The 24,048-nt window shown below is 37.0% G+C and overlaps 1 protein-coding gene across 2 annotated transcripts in view; it reads right to left on the reverse strand.

Moving 5' to 3' along the window:
• Sym (symplekin) overlaps positions 1-22,953 on the reverse strand; it is a 91,531-nt gene extending 68,578 nt beyond the window's left edge. The window contains exons 1-6 of one of the 2 annotated variants that reach the window (XM_067155734.2): positions 22,649-22,953; positions 21,749-21,939; positions 17,748-17,981; positions 16,200-16,355; positions 15,316-15,464; positions 6,668-6,822 (exon numbers count right to left, since the gene is read on the reverse strand). In XM_067155734.2, the coding sequence (XP_067011835.1) occupies positions 6,668-6,822; positions 15,316-15,464; positions 16,200-16,355; positions 17,748-17,981; positions 21,749-21,939; positions 22,649-22,741 (978 nt within the window). In that variant the 5' untranslated portion in view covers positions 22,742-22,953. The remainder of the gene's footprint in view (positions 1-6,667; positions 6,823-15,315; positions 15,465-16,199; positions 16,356-17,747; positions 17,982-21,748; positions 21,940-22,648) is intronic. The other variant, XM_068229575.1, reaches the window with a different exon arrangement.
• Positions 22,954-24,048: the final 1,095 nt, after the last annotated feature.

Raw genomic sequence — 24,048 nt, forward strand, 5'->3', positions numbered from 1 at the left:
CAATTTATTCAATTATAAATAAGAAGACCGATTTCGACTCCCATGGAGTCATCATCAGTTCTTGGTGATAATTAAATTAAGGGGAATCTGATAACAATTGTCATAACAAAAAATCCATGCACCTATAGGTGGTTGCATGGAAATACATCATTGAGTTGATAGATATTACCTTGAAATGCAACATACACTTGGCAAGGTGAACTTGGAGCTTAGAAAGTTCCCAGTTCTGGCTCTAACAGTCTTGTGTTCATAGAACACGGAACACTGGAATTACATGTACTGGATTGAAAATAATTACAAAACACAATAAGGACACTTATAATGGTGTGGAAAACTTGGCTCTCTAAGAGCATTCTTGGATTTGTCTGAAAAAGATTGGATGAAATACACACCATGAAGCAAAATGTATTAAAGACATAGATCTAGTCTAAACTGTCGCACGTTCATGTACACGGAACACTGAGAACACTTGTATTGTTTGATAACACACTCATTCAAATGAGTAAACTGAGTAAACTTGAAATAGAAGAATTCATCAGTCTGGTTAAGTTTACTTTTAACAATAACTTTTTCATTTTTAATGGAATAATATATCAACAAAATGGCCTTCCAATGGGATCACCCACATCAGGCATCATGGCTGACATTTACCTAGACCACCTAGAACATACACACATCAGCAAAATGAAACACATTTTTTTCTGGACCAGGTTTGTCAATGACACCTTGACAATTATAGATGGCAGACACACCAACAGCCTAACCATTCTTGAAGAGTTAAACAAACTGAATCCCCATATACAATTCACAACGGAAACAGAGTCCAACCGTTCTCTAAATTTTCTAGACTTAACAGTCACAAGAAATGAACACTTACTCACTTACGACATTTACAGGAAACCTACACAAACTATCAACACTATAAAACACCACTCAATCCACCCTAGCTCCCACAAAATAGCAGCCTACTATAGCTTAATCCACAGGGCTTTTAATATTCCATTAACTCACTCCAACCTAAAAAGGGAACTAGACACCATCAGAACAATCGCTCTTTATTTCTAAAATCCAAAACAAACCTAAATCTACTCTTATCAAAGAAAAGAAACAAAAAGACAGCTTTTCAGTTTTTACTTTCAACAATGATACAATTTACCAAATAACAAACCTATTTCAGAAACACTGGGTAAAAAAAGCACTCAAAACAACCAACAACAATCGTTCTCATTTCCACAATCCAGAGACCATGAATAAATCTGACAAATTTCGCAAATCAGGCATCTACAGATTACAGTGCCAAACGTACAGCAAGCTACATCGGACAGACAGGACGGAACTTTAACACCAGATACACCGAACACATTAATGCAGTTAAACATAACAGACATTCAGCCATGGGTCTACACATGTACGAATCCAATCAAATTCTCCGACATAGATAAAGACATGCAAATTATTGAAACCATGGAAAAGGGACCCCTACTCATTATCAAAGAAATATTTTACGTATCATTAGACCAACAAGTTAATTTTGATCATAATCTGAACGAATCCACCGAAAAAACAAACATTCTTTACGAGGTCATTCACCCCCTCATCATATAGACTTATGTAGACAGAACGGCTCTACAACAAAGCACTTCCCCCTACCCCCACCCCCTCTATCACACACCCCATTCCACACCTCAACCAATCCAAAGCAAGCCACACCTTCCCCTCCCCCCCTCTCCCAACCGACAATAGCACCACACACGCGCGTGCACACACACACAAGCACAGTTGAACAGATCGTAATCCAATCTTCAAACGGCTGGTCAGCACGAGCGGATACGGAGTGAGTAAATTAATAAAAACAACCTTTCATTTTAACTCGAACACACACACACAACAGTTTGTCATTCTTTCTCTTTTTCCTCAGACACCTTCAATGCACGCTTCCATAAGCCAAGGCCATACCATCACCATACTACAACAATAGCGACGACAGTTACAACTACAATAGCAAGTATTCCATATTGAAGGATCTTCCCCCAGCTCTTCAACCAGCTTAATTCTACTAATAAGTTCATGTGTGGTTGTAATAGTCAACAAGTCGTCTTTTTTTTTTTTTTTTTTTAGGTTCACATATTCTGCTTGATTGCGACAAGACCGCTCGACAAGTCGATGCCAAGTTGTGTAAACATACGATATTTTACTCAGATCCAAAAATATTAAAGTACCAAGTGTTTCACGTTAGTGTATAAACTTTCAATCAATTAATTTCAACAGCGTTAATATATTAGTTTCCAGTAGACAGAAGCAGAACCAGCAGTTATATTCTGTGTTCCACGAACACATGACAATTTTTGAAACCAAGAACCAGAACTTTAAATACCAAGTAGTTTATCTTTAACATTCAATGTATATTTATTTCACTACTTTAATCAGGGGAAGCAGGACAGTCAAACCCATAAACGTTCTAGTAACACCAATATTCATATGGTTATAAGTGTTTTCATTAGAACAAGTGTGTTATCAAACAATACAAGTGTTCCCAGTGCTCCGTGTACATGAACGTGCGACAGTTTAGACTAGATCTATGTCTTTAATACATTTTGCTTCATGGTGTGTATTTCATCCAATCTTTTTCAGACAGAAACAGGACTGTCAAATCCAAGAATGCTCTTAGAGAGCCAAGTTTTCCACACCATTATAAGTGTCCTAATTGTGTTTTGTAATTATTTTCAATCCAGTACATGTAATTCCAGTGTTCCGTGTTCTATGAACATAAGACTGTTAGAGCCAGAACTGGGAACTTTCTAAGCTCCAAGTTCTCCTTGCCAAGTGTATGTTGCATTTCAAGGTAATATCTATCAACTCAATGATGTATTTCCATGCAACCACCTATAGGTGCATGGATTTTTTGTTATGACAATTGTTATCAGATTCCCCTTAATTTAATTATCACCAAGAACTGATGATGACTCCATGGGAGTCGAAATCGGTCTTCTTATTTATAATTTAATAAATTGTTGCAATGTGTTGAATGGTGGAACATCCCTCAAACTCTACATTATCAATTACTTTTTAACGTTATTTCTGTTAACTTGAAACAGCTTGAAATTCTGTACATAAGTCGATATGCATCTATTTCAGCCGATAACATTCAGATTTGTATACCGGTACAGATAACCTGCAGTTTGGTTGATCAGCACTTCAGTCCCTATTTGGAAAGGCAAAGGTGATTTGGGCGAAAGCGTCATCTACCGACCAATACATTTATTATGTCTGACGATGAAGATTTTTGAACTTATTCTTCATCATTGCCTACGCAACATTGTACGAATTTCTATAAACCAATGTGGCTTTGTCAAAGGGATCAGTACAACTGGTACTATTCATACAACCCATCCCATACCATACCAGCCGATGACCTAGTCATTCGCTTGATGTGTGAGAGTGGATTAATCAAGGGAATGTATATTTCTAGTGTTCTGCAGTACAGTAATACAATATACCACATTTATTAGTAAGAAAAATATGCAATGCTTATACAGGGTTTATTCAATTTATAACTATAAAAATGTTTAACAATTGTATAAGGACTTTATATATATATATTACAATAACCTTGGAAGGTTTTTGTTTCAGCTGCCGTCTACCACCGAAGAATGGTTAACCGTTTCTCAAGGATTCAACCAAGTTTGGAATTTCCTGCATTGCGTGGGAGCACTTGACGGGAAACATGTAACATTACAAGCACCAATTAAAAGTGGGAGTGACTTTTACAACTACAATTCTCAATTCAGTATCGTGTTGCTTGCTTTGGTGGATGCTGACTACAATTTTCTGTGCGTCAACGTTGGTTGTCAAGGCAGAATTTCAGACGGAGGTGTTTTAAGAAATTGTGACATTTATAAGAAAATAGAAAATGGTGATCTAAATCTTCCAAAGCCATCCACATTTGAAGATTTAAATATAAATCTTCCTTACTTTTTCTTGGCAGATTCAGCCTTCTCCTTAAATGATAATTTATTGAAGCCATATTCCGGGATTCACCCAAAGGGATCATTAAAGAGAATTTTTAATTATAGATTAAGTAGAGCGCGTAGAGTAGTGGAAAATTGTTTTGGGATATTATCAAACGTGTTTCACCTTGTACGGAAACCTTTGCTTGTAGAACCTGAGAAAGCTCAGATCATTGTATTAGCGACAGTTTGTCTACATAATTTAAAAAAGTGCTCATTCAAGAAATTATTATACGCCCCCTGCAAGTTTCGATAGTGAAATAGAAGGAGAAATTCATGTTAATAATGTTATTTGCTTTACGTCCCACTAACTACTTTTTAAGGTCTTCGGAGACGCTGAGGTGCCGGAATTTAGTCCCGCAGGAGTTCTTTTACGTGCCAGTAAATCTACCGACACGGGGCTGTCGTATTTGAGCACCTTCAAATACCACCGGACTGAGCCAGGATCGAACCTGCCAAGTTGGGGTTAGAAGGCCAGCGCCTTAACCGTCTGAGCCACTCAGCCCGGCTGAAGGAGAAAGCCTGGAGATTGGAGAAATGATGTGTCAGAGAATCAGTGTTCACTTCTACCCATTAAAACATTGCCACACAAAAGAAAAGCGAGCGCAGAACAAATAAGACAGCATTTGGCAGAATATTTTTGTTCATATGGATGTGTTAGCTGGCAAGAAAAATATGCCTGATGTGTATTGATAGCCGTTCATAATGGCCGTTTCCTATTTGTCACTGTGAAAGTACTACGTCAGCATAGTGTACTTCTTGTTCTAAATCAAGGGTGTGTACGTATTGTTGTAAATAAAGGGTATAAAATATTAATTTCTTCTGTTGCAATAACTTCCTCATTTACTTTATTTGTAAAATTGAACACTTGTGAGCCACGTTTAAAATGTAAATTAAGGATAATTTTCAAAACTTACGCTCAGTGTTCCATGTGGTTCAGTTTTCTCGTCAAGGAACATCATCGCACTGAACGCAAACCATTTGGATTTGTAAGCTTCGTCCTGTCCTGAAACAATATTATGTGATGAAGGAAATGCCGATCTCAAAAGTTCAGGTAGTTTAGTTTTTATTATTTATTCTGTTTAACACAGCTACAAGAACAAAGAAACGCTGCAGTACTTACCCGATCCAGTCATGTTGTTTCTTTTCATTCTTGCCTTTTCCCTCCGGTAGGAACCCTTGAGGCTTTCAATTTTCTTGCGGCGCTCATCTTTTGGAATTCGCACGAGGGCAGCTATTTCACTCCAAGCATTGTCCTTTTTTAAGGAATTGTAATAGAACTCGTCCTTGGGGTTCCACAGAACGGAATACTTGTGGTAGTACCCCAGTAAGATAAGACAATTATCCTGGGACAACTCCATTTCAACTTCAAATTATCTTTCACACTCTTCCTTTACTTCACTTGCATGAGCGAGATCGCATATGCATAGCGATAGCGGAAGCAGTCGGCTCATACTGTTCGGGCTACCCCACTCATCAACAACCGTCCACAATGAGCACGAACAGAGCACGTGCTCACTTTGAGTTACCGACAACATTCGGATCGGGCTGAGGCATGCGGATCCATTCGGTTCGCCCTGTACTCATCTGAGCAAAACTGGGTAAACGCATGCTCATTCGGGGCGAATGCTCAAGTGTATACGCGGCTTTATACATAATATGATGGTTGAGGCATAAGTGATAGCAACTCTCTCTCTCTCTCTCTCTTTTTTTTTTTTTTTTTTTTGCATGAATATGGGATCTACCAAACCGGACAATATTTAGTTATATTACCGCTGCATGTATTCGTAGTGTAGTGCTCAAGTTACAGTTTTTTTTCAACGGTGTAACCGATTTCATCACCTTGTCTGCTGTTAACCACACGGTCCAGCACATGCACAACTACCCATCAATATTACTTTTCATAAATTCAGTAACACTCTTAATGGTTACATTGGTTGTAGTTTTTGATAACCATAAATAATAATGATAACCATGATTGAGTTCTTTAAAACAAGCCCAAGTTTCTTGTTCTACATTTATCCTGGGCTGAGAAAAAGTTGCTGTAGAAAAATGGTAAGAACTTTCTTTGGGGTGGTTGAGAAACATTGTAACTTGAGTATTACACTACGAATACATGTGACAATAACATATAAAAGTTTGATTACAATCAGATAAGTAGTTTTCTATGTATATATTTTAAAGTGAGCGGTTCCTAGAAAAGAAGCCAAAAATCCGAACAATATATTTACTACAACCACAAATAAAAATAATTAATGAACTTCAAAAACAATTTGTCTTATATGCTCTAATGCAGAATTAAACAAGGAAAATATTGGTATAACTCATTTTGCTATAAGTCTATCGGTTCGTTAGTTTAAAGCCTAAACTCGAGTGTCCATAACAAAAATCCAACAGTAGTCAGTTTTGAACAGTTTTTATGTAATAACTGAACCGATACACAGATTAAAACACATTCTAGTAGTGGATCTGGGCATGAAAGCAACAACCCTCAGAAATTCACCTGTTTTACACTTGTCCTATATGTTATGGGTGTTCTTTCTTATGAATATTGCATTACAGCAACAACAAATGTCTTTTATTTATACTAAATTCAATATTAATATCTTAATATTCTGCTCCAGTAATTTTAAGTATTCTGGACCATCTAATGCACTAACCTCTTGGTAAGTTGCCCCCAGATCTGTCAACAGAGTGGTAATGTTGTTGTGGTAGTCCACAGACGACGGCAACTTGAGAAGATTCAGCAGCTGCATCTTGAGGTGTTTACGAACTGAACTCACTTGTGACTTGGACAGAGTGGGAGGAAGATTGGCTGTAAAGGAAACAAAACAACTTCCTTAGGACTAGGTATTCATTTAGGACAATAAATCCGTTTAACAGTATTACATATCCTATAGGATAAAATAAAAATAGAGAAAGATAATTTATCTGAGGTACAGACACATAGAAGAAGAGTACAACTATATTGCATAAAGGAATCTGCTTTCTCGCTGGCAAAAAAAAAAAAGACAAAGCCAATACATGTGTGTCCACCTGGGCCATCGTCGCCCCCTTCCTCCCGCCTTTTAGTGCTTTCATGTTCATCTCAGTATTCTTTTCTACTGCCCCTATTCTAATGCTGACATGTCATAGTGTTTATCCTATTACAGTAAAACCTCGTTAATTCGAAGTCGTTGGGACTCAAAAATCGGACTTTGAATTATGTGATTTTGAATTAACCGCCAATTCGCAATTCAGAAGTACCAACCCTTGCCGCGTTACGAAATATTCTAAGGCCCGTTACTGCATGCAGTTAACCTTCATTCACAGTTTATACCTTTCAAATGCCATGAAAAAAGAAATATTTCCAAAATTTATCCAAAAATGTGCATTTACGGTATTCAAATAATGCACTTGCATTTCTCACTGGCAAATATAACCTCACGCAATGAAAGAAAGAAAGAAAGAAAAAAAAAAAAAAAGCACGATTCAAAGACGAGGAGAAATCTATGCTGGCTCCCATGTTCAAGTGCTTTATTCATTGGAGTACTATACTGTATGCATTTTAGATGCCTTGTATTTACGCAGAAAGTACCCGATGCCCTTAAAATCAAACTTTCCTATGACTATCCTTGTACGATTTCCTGCCATGGCACTTCTCTCGTACTTCAGAAATGTAAACACTTGCTGTGTCACAAAGTATTCTAAGACCCATTAATACATGCAATCACCTCGATTCACAGTGTAAACCTTTCCAATGCCATGGAAAAACTATTTCCGAAATGTATCCAACAAGGTGCATTTACAATGTTCAAATAATGCACTTGGATAAATCAATGACGAACATAACCTCACGCAACGAAAAAAAAAAATCACACAATTCAAAGACAAGGATAAATTATGCTGGTTCCCCTGTGCAAATGCATTATTTTTTGGATATCTGTACTGTTTGCATTTTTAGATGCTTTGTACTGGGATGGAAAGTGCCCGACGCCCTTAAAACATTGTAGCTTATCGAACTTTTCTATGACGAGGGGCTAAAGTTTCTCGCTTCCACGTGCATTGCAATTGCAACGCACTACAATGACCCCCATCCCCGACCCTTGTACGATTCTCCGGCTGGCACTTTCTCCTTTAAAACCATAAGACCGTTTGGGCTCGCACTAAAATAAAGCAATGCAGTTTCATCGGCAACGACAGTATTGTAATCTATAATCTTCATTTCCGTATTGACGAATTGCACAATTAAAAATAGAAGAGGATTTCCACCAATCAATACTTATTTATTGCATATATTAAACTACAGGACCGGTTTCAACCTCATATACAAGGTCATCTTCAGCTGAACCATACATACATATTTATATAATGAAGCTTTGATTAAGATTGTGTTGTTAAAGGAATGCTATATGATGATGATGTACATTTAGTCACATACAAATGGGGCACGTCTTAGCGTGAACTGGCGTATATGTCATTCTGTACAATATTGCAACTGTATGTCTAAAATATTATGTTGAAGGTCTTAAAATTAATGTATAAAATATGTCTTTACTTAAACTAATATATATATATATATATATATGTACAAGATAAATACAATATATAAAAACACTTCATGCATATGAACATTCGTTCTTGCTTGTTGGTCAATACATCGACTAACTTCCATATTTAAGTCTTATTTACAGTTGTACACTTCAGCTCCTATTCTTGGAGTTTGTAAAATTGCATGGGTAAAAAGTTTTGTCTTCCTGTGTATATGTGGGATAAAACACTTTCAATTTTAAAAAGGTGCCAAATGTATGGATGAAATTCAATTAAAATATGTTCAGCTCTGCTGTGTGTGTTGCCCTTTTTAATGGAACCAATTCATGTTGCCCTGTGACGTCCGTAAATTTGGATGACATTGGGTTCAAAGTAGTGGCTCCTTTCCCATTTGTAGCTGTGCAATGATGTTATGTTTATCTGTGGAAGATAAGATTGAGTTATAAGTGATATTGTGTTGGAGGAATGTCTAAGGGTTATGTGTGTGAATTGGAATATGTACTTACTGTTGTTGGTGTAGCTGAGTTGTGTTTGACGTGCGAGCCTGTAATGTACTACTTCGTGTTCTTCTTGGGCTCATACTAGCTGCTGTGTCCGCCGCCGTAGCGTAACGGTTAGTGTTATTAGCTACCGTCCTCGGGGGCCCGGGTTCGATTCCCGGTACTGCCAGAAATTTAAGAATGGCAGGAGGGCTGGTATGTGGTTGAAATGGTACATGCAGCTCACCTCCAATGGGGGTGTGCCTGAAAAGAGCTGCACCACCTCAGGATGAGGACACGAGTTTTTTTTTTTTTACTAGCTGCTGTGAGGGGAAGGGAAGGAGGGGTAGGGAGAGTTGTTGTTGTGGGGGTAGGGGTGGAGCTGGGTGTGTTGTTTGGTGTTTTTCTGTTGCGTGTCGTGTTCTGTTTATCGATTAACTTAAGGTAAGGGTTTCTTAGGGCGGGGATAACTGTATTGAAGATGATGTTAGTTTTTTCTGTGATTTCATTTATGTTGTAATTTGGATTGGTGTACTGATCTATAGAGTGATGTAAAATTCTTCTGTTATGTTGAGCAGGGGGCCTTTGGGGTTTATGTTTAGGATTTGCATATCGTTATCGATGTTTGTAAAACTATGTTTATAGTCTGTGACATGTTGTCCTATTGAGGAAAAATGATTGTGTTTCACCGCGTTTATGTGTTCGTTATATCAGGTTAGGAAGTTTCTACCGGTACGTCCGATATAGCTTGTCTCGCAGTTATTACATTTGATACGGTATACCCCTGAGTGGTTGTATTTGTTGTTGCTGTTGATTGTTCTGATGTTGTGTATGATGTTGGTACTATTGTGTGTAGTTCTGTTCTTAGGTTATGTTTTTTAAAAATGTTAGTTATGGGGTATATGTGTACATTATTGAAAGTGAATAGTGCATAATCTTTCTTGGATTCGTTTACTTTTGTTAGTTTGGTTTTGGGTTGGGATTTTATTTTGTGAATGATTATGTTAACCATTTCTTTCTTGAATCCATTGTTTTTAGCTATGTCATGAATTAATTGTAATTCTTTGTTTAGATCTTCTTTTGTTAACGGTATATTGAATGCTCTGTGTATCATGCTATAGTAGGCTGCTCTTTTGTGTATGTTGGGGTGAACGGAATCCATTTTAAATGTATTTGAGGTATGCGTGGGTTTTCTATATATTCTGTAAGAAAGGTGGTCATCATGTCTAGTTGTCGTTATGTCCAGGTAGTTCAGTTTGTGATTGTTTTCCGATTCCATGGTAAATTTTATATGGGAATCTATTGTATTGAGTTTATCTAATATATCAGTTTCATTTGTGGACCTATTGTCGAGGATGATAAAGATGTCATCAACAAATCTACACCAAAATATATATGGTCTATTTTGTTAATGAATGTGTGCTCTAAATAGTCTATGTAAATTTCGGCGATTATACCAGAAGCATGAGATCCCATCGGTAAACCCTGTTGCTGATAGATAGTATAATGAAATTTAAAGTAGTTGTTACTAATGGCAAAATTAAGTAATTTAATGAACTTTTCTATTTCCAAAGTGCTCAGATTGCTATGACTTTTTAGGTTAGATTCAATGATTTCTATTGTTCGTTTTGTGGGAATGTTCGGGTACATGTTTATTATGTCAAATGATGCGAGTTTGTGATATGGTTCAATCTTTAATCCTTTTGTCCTATTACAAAAATCTATTGAGTTCCGTACTGTTTTATTAGCTAAGAATACGTAGTGCTTTTTGAGAAATCGTTGAATAAATTGCGAAAGTTTATAGGTTGGGCTTGCTCTGTAGTTAATAATAGGTCTCATTGGAATATGTTCTTTGTGTATTTTGGGATAAGCTTTAGCAGTAGGTATTTGAGGATTCATTACTATAAGTTTAGAGGATTCTATTTCTGTTAAAAGAAAGTGTGTATTTTTTAATAAGGTTTTGAGGTTCCTTTGTGTGTTATTAGTCGGATCTTTACGTTTGATGAGGAAAGTGTTACCTTGTAAACATTCTTTGGTTTTCAATATGTATTGGTCTTTGTCGATAATAACTGTGGTATTGCCCTTATCGGCTTTCATTATTAGTAGATTATTCTGTTTTATCTTATCTTTGAGTTTGTTTATGTGTACTTTATTGGTTGATTTATTATTTTGGGAGTTACTGTGAATTTTGTCGATATATTGTGGGAGCCTTTTTTTAATATCATATCTGACTTCGTCTCGTAGCTCATGTGGGATTTTCTGTATGGCGTTCTCTATTTTGGTGATAGTAGTTGTAATGTTCTGGAAAGTTGATGTGTTACCCCAATTGTGCTTGGGTCCCTTGCTCAAGATAATAGTTTCCATTTTGTTAAAAGTCGTATTTGTGAGATTTTTTATGGGTGGGTGGAATTTGTGTTCAGTGATTTCATTGGGAAAGGTAGGAGAGTTCGTGTTCGGAGTTTCGGTTTTTGGGTTTGGTTTGGATGGTTGTTTAAGTGCTTCTAATTTCTTATTTAGTGTATTCTGTTTTTTGGTGGCTAAGTTCCTGATTTTTTCTGTCGTAATCTGCTGAAAATCATCCCAACAGCTATGTGGTAACTCGTTAGATGCCTTTAAATGTATTCGGTATAGTTCATTGTTAAGATGATGTTTTTTACGGTATAAAAACTTTATTTCTTCTTTCAGCCAGATTTTGTTTGTTCTTTTTTGCGCATTATGAGTTTGTTTGGTGTGCCTGTGTTTATTGTTATATTTTCTCAAGAATTTAGGTGCTAGGTCATTTTTTAGACATTCCTTCAGAAAAACAATGCTCTTAATCGCATTCGTTAGTTTGATCTTTAAGTTTCGAAATCTATATGCATTCCGTTTTGCCTGGTTGGCTACGATATCGTAATCTATAATCTTCATTTCCGTATTGACGAATTGCACAATTAAAAATAGGAGAGGATTTCCACCAATCAATACTTATTTATTGCATATATTAAACTACAGGACCGGTTTCAACCTCATATACAAGGTCATCTTCAGCTGAACCATACATACATATTTATATAATGAAGCTTTGATTAAGATTGTGTTGTTAAAGGAATGCTATATGATGATGATGTACATTTAGTCACATACAAATGGGGCACGTCTTAGCGTGAACTGGCGTATATGTCATTCTGTACAATATTGCAACTGTATGTCTAAAATATTATGTTGAAGGTCTTAAAATTAGTGTATAAAATATGTCTTTACTTAAACTAACTTATATATATATATATATATATATACAAGATAAATACAATATATAAAAACACTTCATGCATATGAACATTCGTTCTTGCTTGTAGGTCAATACATCGACTAACTTCCGTATTTAAGTCTTATTTACAGTTGTACACTTCAGCTGCTATTCTTGGAGTTTGTAAAATTGCATGGGTAATTAATTTTTACAAACATCGATAACGATATGCAAATCCTAAACATAAACCCCAAAGGCCCCCTGCACAACATAACAGAAGAATTTTACATCACTCTAGATCAGTACACCAATCCAAATTACAACATAAATGAAATCACAGAAAAAACTAACATCATCTTCAATACAGTTATCCCCGCCCTAAGAAACCCTTACCTTAAGTTAATCGATAAACAGAACACGACACGCAACAGAAAAACACCAAACAACACACCCAACTCCACCCCTACCCCCACAACAACAACTCTCCCTACCCCTCCTTCCCTCCCCCTCACAGCAGCTAGTATGAGCCCAAGAAGAACACGAAGTAGTACATTACAGGCTCGCACGTCAAACACAACTCAGCTACACCAACAACAGTAAGTACATATTCCAATTCACACACATAACCCTTAGACATTCCTCCAACACAATATCACTTATAACTCAATCTTATCTTCCACAGATAAACATAACATCATTGCACAGCTACAAATGGGAAAGGAGCCACTACTTTGAACCCAATGTCATCCAAATTTACGGACACCACAGGACAACATGAAATGGTTCCAATAAAAAGGGCAACACACACAGCAGAGCTGAACATATTTTAATTGAATTTCATCCATACATTTGGCACCTTTTTAAATTTGAAAGTGTTTTATCCCACATATACACAGGAAGACAAAACTTTTTACCCATGCAATTTTACAAACTCCAAGAATAGCAGCTGAAGTGTACAACTGTAAATAAGACTTAAATACGGAAGTTAGTCGATGTATTGACCTACAAGCAAGAACGAATGTTCATATGCATGAAGTGTTTTTATATATTGTATTTATCTTGTACATATATATATATATATATATAAGTTAGTTTAAGTAAAGACATATTTTATACACTAATTTTAAGACCTTCAACATAATATTGTAGACATACAGTTGCAATATTGTACAGAATGACATATACGCCAGTTCACGCTAAGACGTGCCCCATTTGTATGTGACTAAATGTACATCATCATCATATAGCATTCCTTTAACAACATAATCTTAATCAAAGCTTCATTATATAAATATGTATGTATGGTTCAGCTGAAGATGACCTTGTATATGAGGTTGAAACCGGTCCTGTAGTTTAATATATGCAATAAATAAGTATTGATTGGTGGAAATCCTCTCCTATTTTTAATTGAACGACAGTATTGTTCGGTGCCTACGAATTTATTATATGAGCCACGCTTTTTCGTCAAGTGTCGGCATCGCCAGTGTTCACGCATTCTGTTTTCCCGCACACTGCCTGTTGCGTGATATTACGGCGTTCCTTAAAAGGGTGCATACAAAAGAATTCCGATTTCATTCAACATGGCAATCATGAAGCGCACTGTAGACCCACCGAAGTGAGTGTAAGTGCGGAAAGCTACCCCTCCACGTTCCGGAACACGCGTTCTATTATGAAGCAGATAAATTTCGAGTTGAAATTACTCTGTAACATACTATTGTTTTAAAATGTAAAGGCAGTTTCGAATTAAAAGTCTGAATTTCGGTAATGGGGCCGACAATGTACTTCGAATTACGAATTATCCGTATTTCGAATTACACAATTTAAATAACATGCAAAACTGTATCTCATGTTTCCGGGAACGAGAGCTTCTTCGAATTACATGGGATTTTGAATTAACTCATTTCGAATTATCGAGGTTCTACTGTACATACTCCATTTCACTCCAGGTATTCTTCAATGTATGTCTGCAGACATTTCTGTCTTCAGGAAGTAGTTCAAGTCTTGCATCCATAAGTAAGTGTTGGTATTATAATATTAGAATTAACAAACAGAGAATAGAAAGGGCGACTTCCGATGAAGAAAGAAAGAAAGATAACATCCGAGAAAATGTAGAAGTACTGGGCTGACAGGAAACTGGAAAAATTATTTGTACAAAATTTGGCTAGAGTGATCCAATGAAGGCCATAAAATGTAAATAAAATGAATGGTAATGTAAACTTATAGCTTAATCTGGACACTATGGTCATAATTGCCAAAGAATCTCTTGAGGAGTTGACCAAAGGCCATGTAGCCATCTCCTTCTGGAAGTGCCATGTCCATAAGCAGAAGTTGGCAATCTTGTTGGCTACGTCATCCTATTGATGGCTGATCTAAAGTAGCTGTTGAGAAATGGCCAAACCGCCAACACAGGTTTCCCAGCCACGAAATCCTTCTTCTGCCTGGGCCCTGGCTTCCACATATCTTTCCCTGGAGGATGAGATGGAGAAGGCCATACTCATAAAGGTGTTGTGTCGCATCGCATAACAAGAAGTCGATGAATTTCCGGATCTTAATGGTGTTGATAATGCACCACTCCTTTTTCAATAGTGTCAAAACCTTTTAGTTTGGAATCTGATCTAACCAGATGATACGGGACAAATGGCGATAGCACCACAACTTGAATGTCTCAAGTCATTTCAGAGAAGCTTCTGTCAGTATCCATGATTTTGATCTGTAAAAAAGGACCAAAAAGACATAGCAAGGGCCATTAAGTCTGAGGTCCAGATTCAGGTTGCGGCCTTTAAGAGTGGCTGCAGCTTGAAGACTGTGGTTCTCGCCTTCTTGATGCTGCACTTGAGAGTGATCCGTATCTTCATCGATTCTCTTCAGGAGACAACTGAAGGCCATATAGCATATAAATTATTATAGAAATAAAAATTTTAAACCACAAAAGATACTAAACCTATTTTAAATACTGCTAAAAAGTGTTAAAATCAAAATCCTTTCTGGAGAAGTGTGTCTCTTTTATAAACAATTCAGTTCTTTTCAGTTATTTCTCAAGGGAGGCTGATAAAAATTGAGTTCATATACTTACTGTGTAATGTTTCTAAAGCTGCAATGACTTTCCCCATGAACTGTGGCCTCATCTTGGCAATCAGTGTGATGGTTCCCATACAGGTCATTAAGTTGACACTGCTGATATGCTGAGACCCATGGAACTGAAGCAGTAAGTCAAACACCATGCTGAAAGAGAATATACCATCAATAAAACTGAAAGACATCGCACAGACAGATTACCCCTTCACCAGGGAACTTGCGTTCTCTAAACCTCACTCCGTTGCGGAGCAGTTTCTAGTATGATGTGAAATACACTGCAGCAGTCTGTGGTAAATTTTATCTTGTATTTAGGTGTTTAGGATCATAAAATAATTTAATTTGTATAGTTATTTATGGTGTTCATTAAAGGAAATACACACTGAAGAAGAAGCCTTTAAATGACATGAAACATGAATGCCTAATAATAAATAAGTAATAAATAGTAATGTCTGGCTGTAAAAATATTTAGTTTTATTTAAGATTAATTAATCAATACAATTCATTATGATTTACTTTTTCTGTTAAGAACAGATCTGTCGAGATGGTCTCTCAACGAGTGTTGAAGCGGGGAAGCAGTTTGTCGGGGCTGAAGAGAAATGGATGGGTAGAAGAAATAGGATTGGTGAAGAGAGAACCAATTTAATTAAAGATGGCAGTGTATAAAGATGTGGAGATTGTCATAGTCCTTTCATGTTTTACACGTTCTCTCTAACTTAAACTCTAATACCACCTTTCAGCGTATAAATACTGTAATATCCATAGGCAATGCAGAAATAAGGCAAACAAGGCAGAATTCAGCCCATTGACTACTTCGTAGGAGCAACTAAACAACGAACAGGCACTGTACTTAACAAATCCGAAGGATAACCTGATAATACTTACTGAGCTTCCTCCTCCAATTTTCTTCTCCGAGCAATCTTCAGGGTCAACGGAACATCCTCTAATGAGAAATCATTCTCTCTTCTCATGCTGTCCTTCTCAGGGTAGGTTTGCATTAATACTATACATTCCAGGAACTTCACAGACTGGGTACGGATTCTGTAATGGATACAAAATACATGTTAATATTTTCAATGGTTTATGCTCAATTCATTAATTGGAGATGCTTAACATCTGTCAGTCATTCTCCAGTGCATTGCACATTATAGGCCATAAACTAGTTTTAATTGTAACTTTGTCATACTTTTCCAATTAAATGGATGCACGCAAAAAAAGGGCTAACCATCATTTCCTTAAATTGGAGAAAAAGAGACTTTCTCACAGATGGAAAAAATAACTTTTTGGAGGATAAAATTAGCATATTTTCTGTTTTCATCTCAAAAAAGTAGCTTTTTTTTCAATGTGACCAAACAACTTCAGCCATTTTATTGATAATCACAACAGGAGTGAGACAAATTATGTTCAGATGTAGCCACTTGAATCATAATCCAGCCCATTGAAGAAAGGTTCCTTAAATGCTAGTTGTTTGTCGTCATGGGGAAGGTGCCGGGGAACTTGAAATAAGGTACTATCCACGCATTTGTCTGGAGGGAATGTACAAAAAGCCAGAATAAAACCACACTCAGGATAGCCGGTCAGCACTGGGATTCAAACCTCGGATCTCCGAACGTCACAGTTCGTCAGTCCTCTTTGTGGAGCGCAAGAAAACATGCTCAGTCATGAGGTGAATGGAACACAAAATACTGGGCCAGAACGTGAAAAACACAAAATGCTATTACCATTTTTCAGCGGGAGTATTAACTTTCACGCACATTTACAGTCTCCATCCAAGCTGTTCTTTTCCCTCAGTTCACCTATGTATGTGATGAAAGAATCGCTGCTAACCCTTTTCCTATTCTGCTTGTCCCTTTCCCAGTTTCTGGCATTCTTTTTACATTTTCTGTAACTTTTGTCGGTAGAACTCTGATTATGTTGACATATTATCATCACCTACAAAGGCAGAAGCCATCCTTATTTGGTTTGTAACCTGACAATATGGCCAATAAGAAACAATAAATGTCCGTATAAACACTTAAAAATTTAAATTAATTTATTGGATAGAATACTCTTCTTATGCAATGCATTATTAAAATGAAAATAATATCTGCATTTTTTATTCCAGTTTGAATTAACATCGTACCAAAAACAGACATGTATCATGGACTACCAAATTCCGTAGTGTTTATGACCCTGCCGATACAGTGGCGCCATCTATGCAAACTTTTACTAACAATCAGCCTGGTTTTTTAATTCTATCACGATGATTTAGATATTCCAAGAACTTCGAAACCTTGTACTGTATTTCTTTAAGGATAATTCCCTGATGGTAGCACATATCAATAACTGTAGTTTGTATCATTGAGCGGCAGCATATAACTCAATTTTCACAAATTTGATGGTTAGCTCGTTTTTGCGTGCATCCCTTCAATTCCTTGTTATGTTTTCCCTTACCCGTCATTATCGCTGTCTACCAAATTTACAATCTGAGCTTTGATGGAGCCGATCATGGACCATGTGGCCTCCATCTCCTCGGTCACACTTCTCGCTTTAGCTAGCCAGCCTAGAGTACACCTGTATACTTGGCTGGCTGCCTGGATTACTCTCTTCTGAACCTGGACCGACGAGTCCTGCAGCAGCATGGACAGGTTGGCGACCACTCGCGGCAACATGTCCGGATCTTTCTTGCTGGAAAACAAAGGCACATGTTATACTTATCATCACAAAGTAACAAATCAAATCATAGAAAAATAGGAAAATGAATATAAACACATATTAGGATAAAAACAATGACAGGTCACAGTAGGAAGAGGGAATAACAGAAAGAGGATAAATCAACAGTTCAGAGCAATACTACAGAGTGAACCCATGGTCCATGAGTTTGCATGTTAACTCAGAATGTTGAGGTTAACACTTCATGTTGGCATGTTTTCCGCCCCAAGTGGAAAATATGTCAAGTCAATTCGTTGTTCGTGAGATGTCGGCACAACTTCGGCAACTTCCGTGCTGTTTCCATGCCAACAGATAGCCTAAACGACATGCTTCTCGTAAAGTAGATTTATAGTAACAACACTCCACAACACCCATTCTCTTTGTTATAAGCTACAAATACAGTACGTGCATGTGTGTCGTTCTCTCTGCACTATACTAAAATTTATAGTCAGAAATGGAGTGGAGCAAGGACATTACTCTGCAATTGGACTAGACAAAAGAGTGACTGAATGGGTTGCTATATTTCTAGAAAATAGATCTCAGAAAATTAGAGTAGGCAAAGCTTTAGTCGGGAGCGGGAGCGGACGAAGTTTATACTTCAAAGTGGTTTGCTTTTGAAGCAATGAGCAGGATGACGGGAGGAAATGTACCTAATAAAACTGCATTTCTAAATCATAACAAGAAGCAACAGTGGCAATAACAAAGGCCAAATCCTCTCCATCTGAGTCCATTGTCCTTGTTTGATAATACTAGACGCCACCTAAATGTATTACCACAAACTGATATGATGAACTACGTCTATATAAACAAAGGAAGTCAAGTTTAACATGTTTATTAAGTGTGGACACAATGTCAAATGGAACAGTATTTAACATTTAACATGTTGATGATGTCACCAGTTAACATTTAACACTTTTAACATTTAACATGTTAACTGACTAAAGAATCCCAGAAGTTTGGCGTAATATTGCCACGGCTGCGACCAGGTCCATGCAAATATTGACTGGAATCTCGTAAACTAGGCTCTTCACAAGCCCCCAGAAGAGGTCCATTGGTGTCATGTCTGGTGACCGATCTGGCCACTATGTAACGAACCACCGGACACCACAGGTCCCTTACACCAATACACTAAGAAAGTATCCATGAACAACCTCTGATAGTTTGTCGGTGGAGTTCTGGTTCACCCTGTATAACAACTAGCATTTTTCAGACTTTATATTGAAGCAAATTAAAAGTTCCCATAAATGCCAGAAATCACCCTGGAAACTTATGGCTGTTAGCATTGCCTAGAACGCTGACAGCCATAAGTTTCAAGGATGATTTCTGGCGTATGAAAGCCTTTACTTCGCTTTCATGTAAAAAATGAAAAATGCTAGTTACGACAGTATTGTTCTGAACTGTCTAAATGCAAAAATACAAAAGGGCAAGGATAAACTCCACATCTTCAAACAATGTTACCATAATAATAATAAAAATAATGTTTTTGGTTTTATGTCTCACTAACAACTTTTACGGTTTTCAGAGAAGCCGTGGTCCCAGAATATTATCCCACAGGATTTCTTTTACGTACCTGACATGGGGCTGATGTATTTGAACACCTTCAAATACCACTGGACTGAGCCAGTATTGAACCTGCCAACATAGGCTCAGAAAGCCAACGCCTTAACCACCTGAGCCACTCAGCCCGGTTACACAGCTGTCCTTAAAAACAGATATGACTCTCTCCTCATCAACCCTAATACATCCATTTTTTCTCAGGCCCCAACGTGTTTTTTCAGCTTCATCAGAAGGACAGGCATCAACACTCTTTGAGAGTCCATCTTGACAGATCTGCAGTTCTGATGTGGAGTAAGTGTAGGATAAGAAGAAAGGCAGATAAGTAGAAAGGCAGATAAGTAGAGGGAAAAAAAAGAGATGAAAAGATAAAGATGAATACAGGTAATAAAAGACTAAGAACACAGGACAAACACTAGAGGGAGGAAACGAACCCAACAGGTCAATTGATAACCTGACTGACTGATTATAAACAATAAACTTCAGTGTAATTTTATATTGTCATTTACAATAGTATAGAAATTGGTAATTTCCTCATCCACCTAGTCAACACAAATATATTTACTTACAATTTAAATTGCAAAACTCACTGCACGGCTATTTAGCACATGTTTCGGCCCATTGGACCACTCCCACCAACATTATGCATTATAATAAATAATTTGCACATTTTACTAAAACAAATAGTGTGTGTTTTAACAAAAAAAAATTATGTGCATACATGCAGTACATACATCTTCATTATAGACTGTTACACCTTTTGGCGTTTAGGCTGCAAGCCTCTGTGAATTTACTAACCACCGCCACATTCCTCTATTAGTAACTAGTTCTGTGACCTCGTTTAGTTCTATATCTCTTATCTTTTAATCATTAGAAACTGAGTCCAACCATCATCATCTTGGTCTCCCCTCTACTCATCTTACCCTCCATAACAAGAGTCCATTATTCTCTCAGGTTACCTCCTCCATTTGCCTCACATGATCACACCACCGAAGCCAGTTTATGCGTACAGCTTCATCCATCGAGTGCATTCCTAACTTAGCCTTTATTTCCTCATTCCAAGTACCCTCCTGTCATTATTCCCACCTGTTTGTACTAGCAATCATTCTCGCTACTTTCATGTCTGTTACTTCTAGCTTACGAATAAAATAACCCGAGTCCACCCAGCTTTCCCCTCCATAAAGCAAAGTTGGTCTGAACACAGAACGACGTGAAGATAGTACTGTCCACGAGCTGACTTCCTTCTTAAAGCATACTGTTGATTGCAACTGCGAGTTCACTGCAATAGCTTTACTGCACCTCGATTCAATCTCTCGTACTACACTACCATCCTGGGAGACCACACATCATAAATACTTGAAATTATCTGCCTGTTCCAGCTTTGTATCACCAATCTGACATTCAATTCTCTTGGATTTCTTACTTACTGACGTCAATTTAATTTTTAAAAAGAAGCCTCCGTGGCTCAGGCGGCAGCTTCTCACCGCTGGCTGGATACCATGGTTCAAATCCCAGTCACTCCATGTGAGATTTGTGCTGGACAAAGCGGAGGCAGGACAGATTTTTCTCATTATTTCTCGTTCAAAATACGACTTACAACTGCACTCACCCTTGCCAGGAACTACTCCCTTCCCCCCCCTCTATATTCAGTGCTCTTTCATCTGGCTCTGTCACCAGGTACATTAGCACAATAGATCTTCATCAGTTGGTCAGTCCTCAGTTATTCAACGGTTCCTTTCACTCTAACATTCTTTTCAGTCTTGATCAAAAAGCTACTAGGAATCCAACAAAGGAGTAGAGTTACAAAAATATTGCAAACTTTAGGCTAGGAAGACTTGGGAGTAAGGAGACTAGCTGCTCAACTAAGCAGTACTTCCCAAGAAGTCCACAGAAAGATAGCGTGGAATGTTATTAGTTTACAGGTGCACCTGAGTGGAGTTTTTAAGAATAGGAAAGATCATAATATGAAGATACAATTGGAATTCAGAAGATTAATTGAGGCAAATATTTGTTTATAGGAAGAGGAATTAGGGATTAGAACAATTTACTGAAGGAGATGCTTGATAAACTCACAACTTCTTTGAAATAATTTAAGAAAAGACTAGATAAACAACTGATAGGGAATGTGCAACATGGGAGATAGCCCTAAGTAAATGCAGATCAGGGGTTATTGATCAATTGATACTCACCATGCCTCCTCAATGAAGCCAACGATGAATTTCCTAACATCTGTATTACGATCATTTTGAAAGCCTAAGACTTCATCAAGGAAGTTATCTAGCAAGCTCTCTTCCTTGTGAATTATTATCTCTTGAACACGACGAAGATAGTCAGTCTTATTCTCCACTGCCACCGAAGCCTGATTCAACCATTCTACGATCTATAACAAATTACAATCAACATATATAGGCTATATAAATATGATACATCAAGCAATGCACTATCTACTATACCTACTTAAAATTCTTCATATTTTCAAACACAATGATAAGTAAATGTTTAAAAGTACTCGTAATAAGGATAATTCACAGTTTATTAATTAGGAAAGATGTTATATAGATGAGCTCTTGAAGGACAAATTCTATTGTTCAATAGGCTTTTTCAGTATTCAAATACCGATTTTTTTTTTTTCTTCTTTATAAGATTTCAACTTAAACAAGTCGGCTATTAACAGAAAAGGTTTGTTCTCTTAAATCTCAAATGGCTTGTTTAACTTATCGAGTGCCAATATGGGATAAGAGAGAGCAAGGTGCTACAACCTATAACAAGGGAAGTGACCAACTGACATAAACAGGGAACTAACCAATGTGTGGTCTCGAGAAACTTATACCTTCTCTTTATCCCTATTGATCGATAAATATCATCCACCAATCCATCACTTTAAAAATTCTGTGTACAAAAGGGGAATAGGGAAAATGTTTTAAAAAAAGTTCAAAAGAATGAATTATTGAAATAAATGACAATGAAGCAAAAAATATAATCTTAGCTCACGTAACTACATTAACTCTTCGAAAATGGTTATGCTGCGTGCGCTAATTTGCTCCCTCTATATAACCTTAAATGACCAAGACTGAAATCGTGACATCTACCTTATTGTACGACGACTTTTGATCATTTGAGTCATCTTCCATAAAAAATTGGACTGCAGTACTTCGCCGAGCCTCAATATCTTGTAGTGACATATTTACGGCTTGCCACACTGTTTTATAGGTTAGGTGTTTTACAATTCAGAAACTAAACGATTGGCTATAACGTCGAAGGTTTGAAACCGTACATTGAAAGGCAGAAATATGAGGTTGAATTTAGGGTATTAAATTACTTAAAAGATTAAACCAATAGCAGATAAGCTAAAAAAGATAAAATTAAAATGTGCATTCCCGATATTACAACGTTACAAAACAAGACGCCATTTATTGCATTCGTTCCTCCGGTAGGAATTCAAGCTCTTTCTCTGTAAGAGCAAATTCCTCTCTTATACTCTTTGAGAAAAATTAATATTAAATTAAAATGCATGTAAACGAACTACGGATATTACTCAGTCACGTTCCTGATATATGCAACGCATATTTCATCATATATTATATGTGTTAGAAAATGGAGGATATACAAATTGTACTTGGTACGTGGCCCCGATGGAAAAATCCCGATTAAGGTCGAAGTTTGACATTTGAGCGGCCAAAGCAGAAACTACGGCAAGCGCTGCGTTGCCTTGGTAACGAAACCTTGCAACATAACATTCTTTAATACAGGCTGAGTGTTTAATAAAATATATTGGCCTACGATAATTCAATAAACTATGACCCGTTCCTAAGATCGAGCTAATAATGTCATTATATTAATATATAATACGTCACTGCCGATACATATGAGATGATTGAGATCTCATCATCAAAAACAAAGCCATCAAGAAATCAACAATTGTACAACATACAAAGAATTTCAGTCAGGGAAAAAATCCATCCATCAGCCAGTTATAAAAAAATATAATACAGAATAGAGTTCCCACACTGATATACAATTTAACACCGAATGTTAATGGTACACTTGGAGAATAAAACTTTAAAAAACGGCGCAGCTAGGCACGGATTAACTAACAAGGGTGAGTTAATAGCAAACATAGTATTCACAAAACAAACACGTAAAGCAATAAAAGCAAAGCTAACATAATATCACTCCAAATGTCATCACAAAAGTGACTACGAGCATGCCAAGCCACGTGGCAATTATTATTTATTAAAAATGTGGCATCACTGGGATCGTCACCATGGCAACAAAACATTTTCGAGCGGTGTTCGTCTTTTTTTTTTCTTTGCTAGCGTTAAAAGACAGGCGCCAACTCTCGAGGGCTGTGGCCTCAGTTTCACAGTGGGCTAATTCCGGAAAAAAAGCGGACATGAATAAAAAATTAGTTTCAGTGAAACAAAAAAGTATAGAAGGGTTTTCAAGGAAGCTGATTATGAATTTTTTATTATTATTATTATTATTTTGA

Source organism: Anabrus simplex, chromosome 11 (assembly GCF_040414725.1).
Source record: "Anabrus simplex isolate iqAnaSimp1 chromosome 11, ASM4041472v1, whole genome shotgun sequence".
NCBI lineage: Eukaryota > Metazoa > Arthropoda > Insecta > Orthoptera > Tettigoniidae > Anabrus > Anabrus simplex.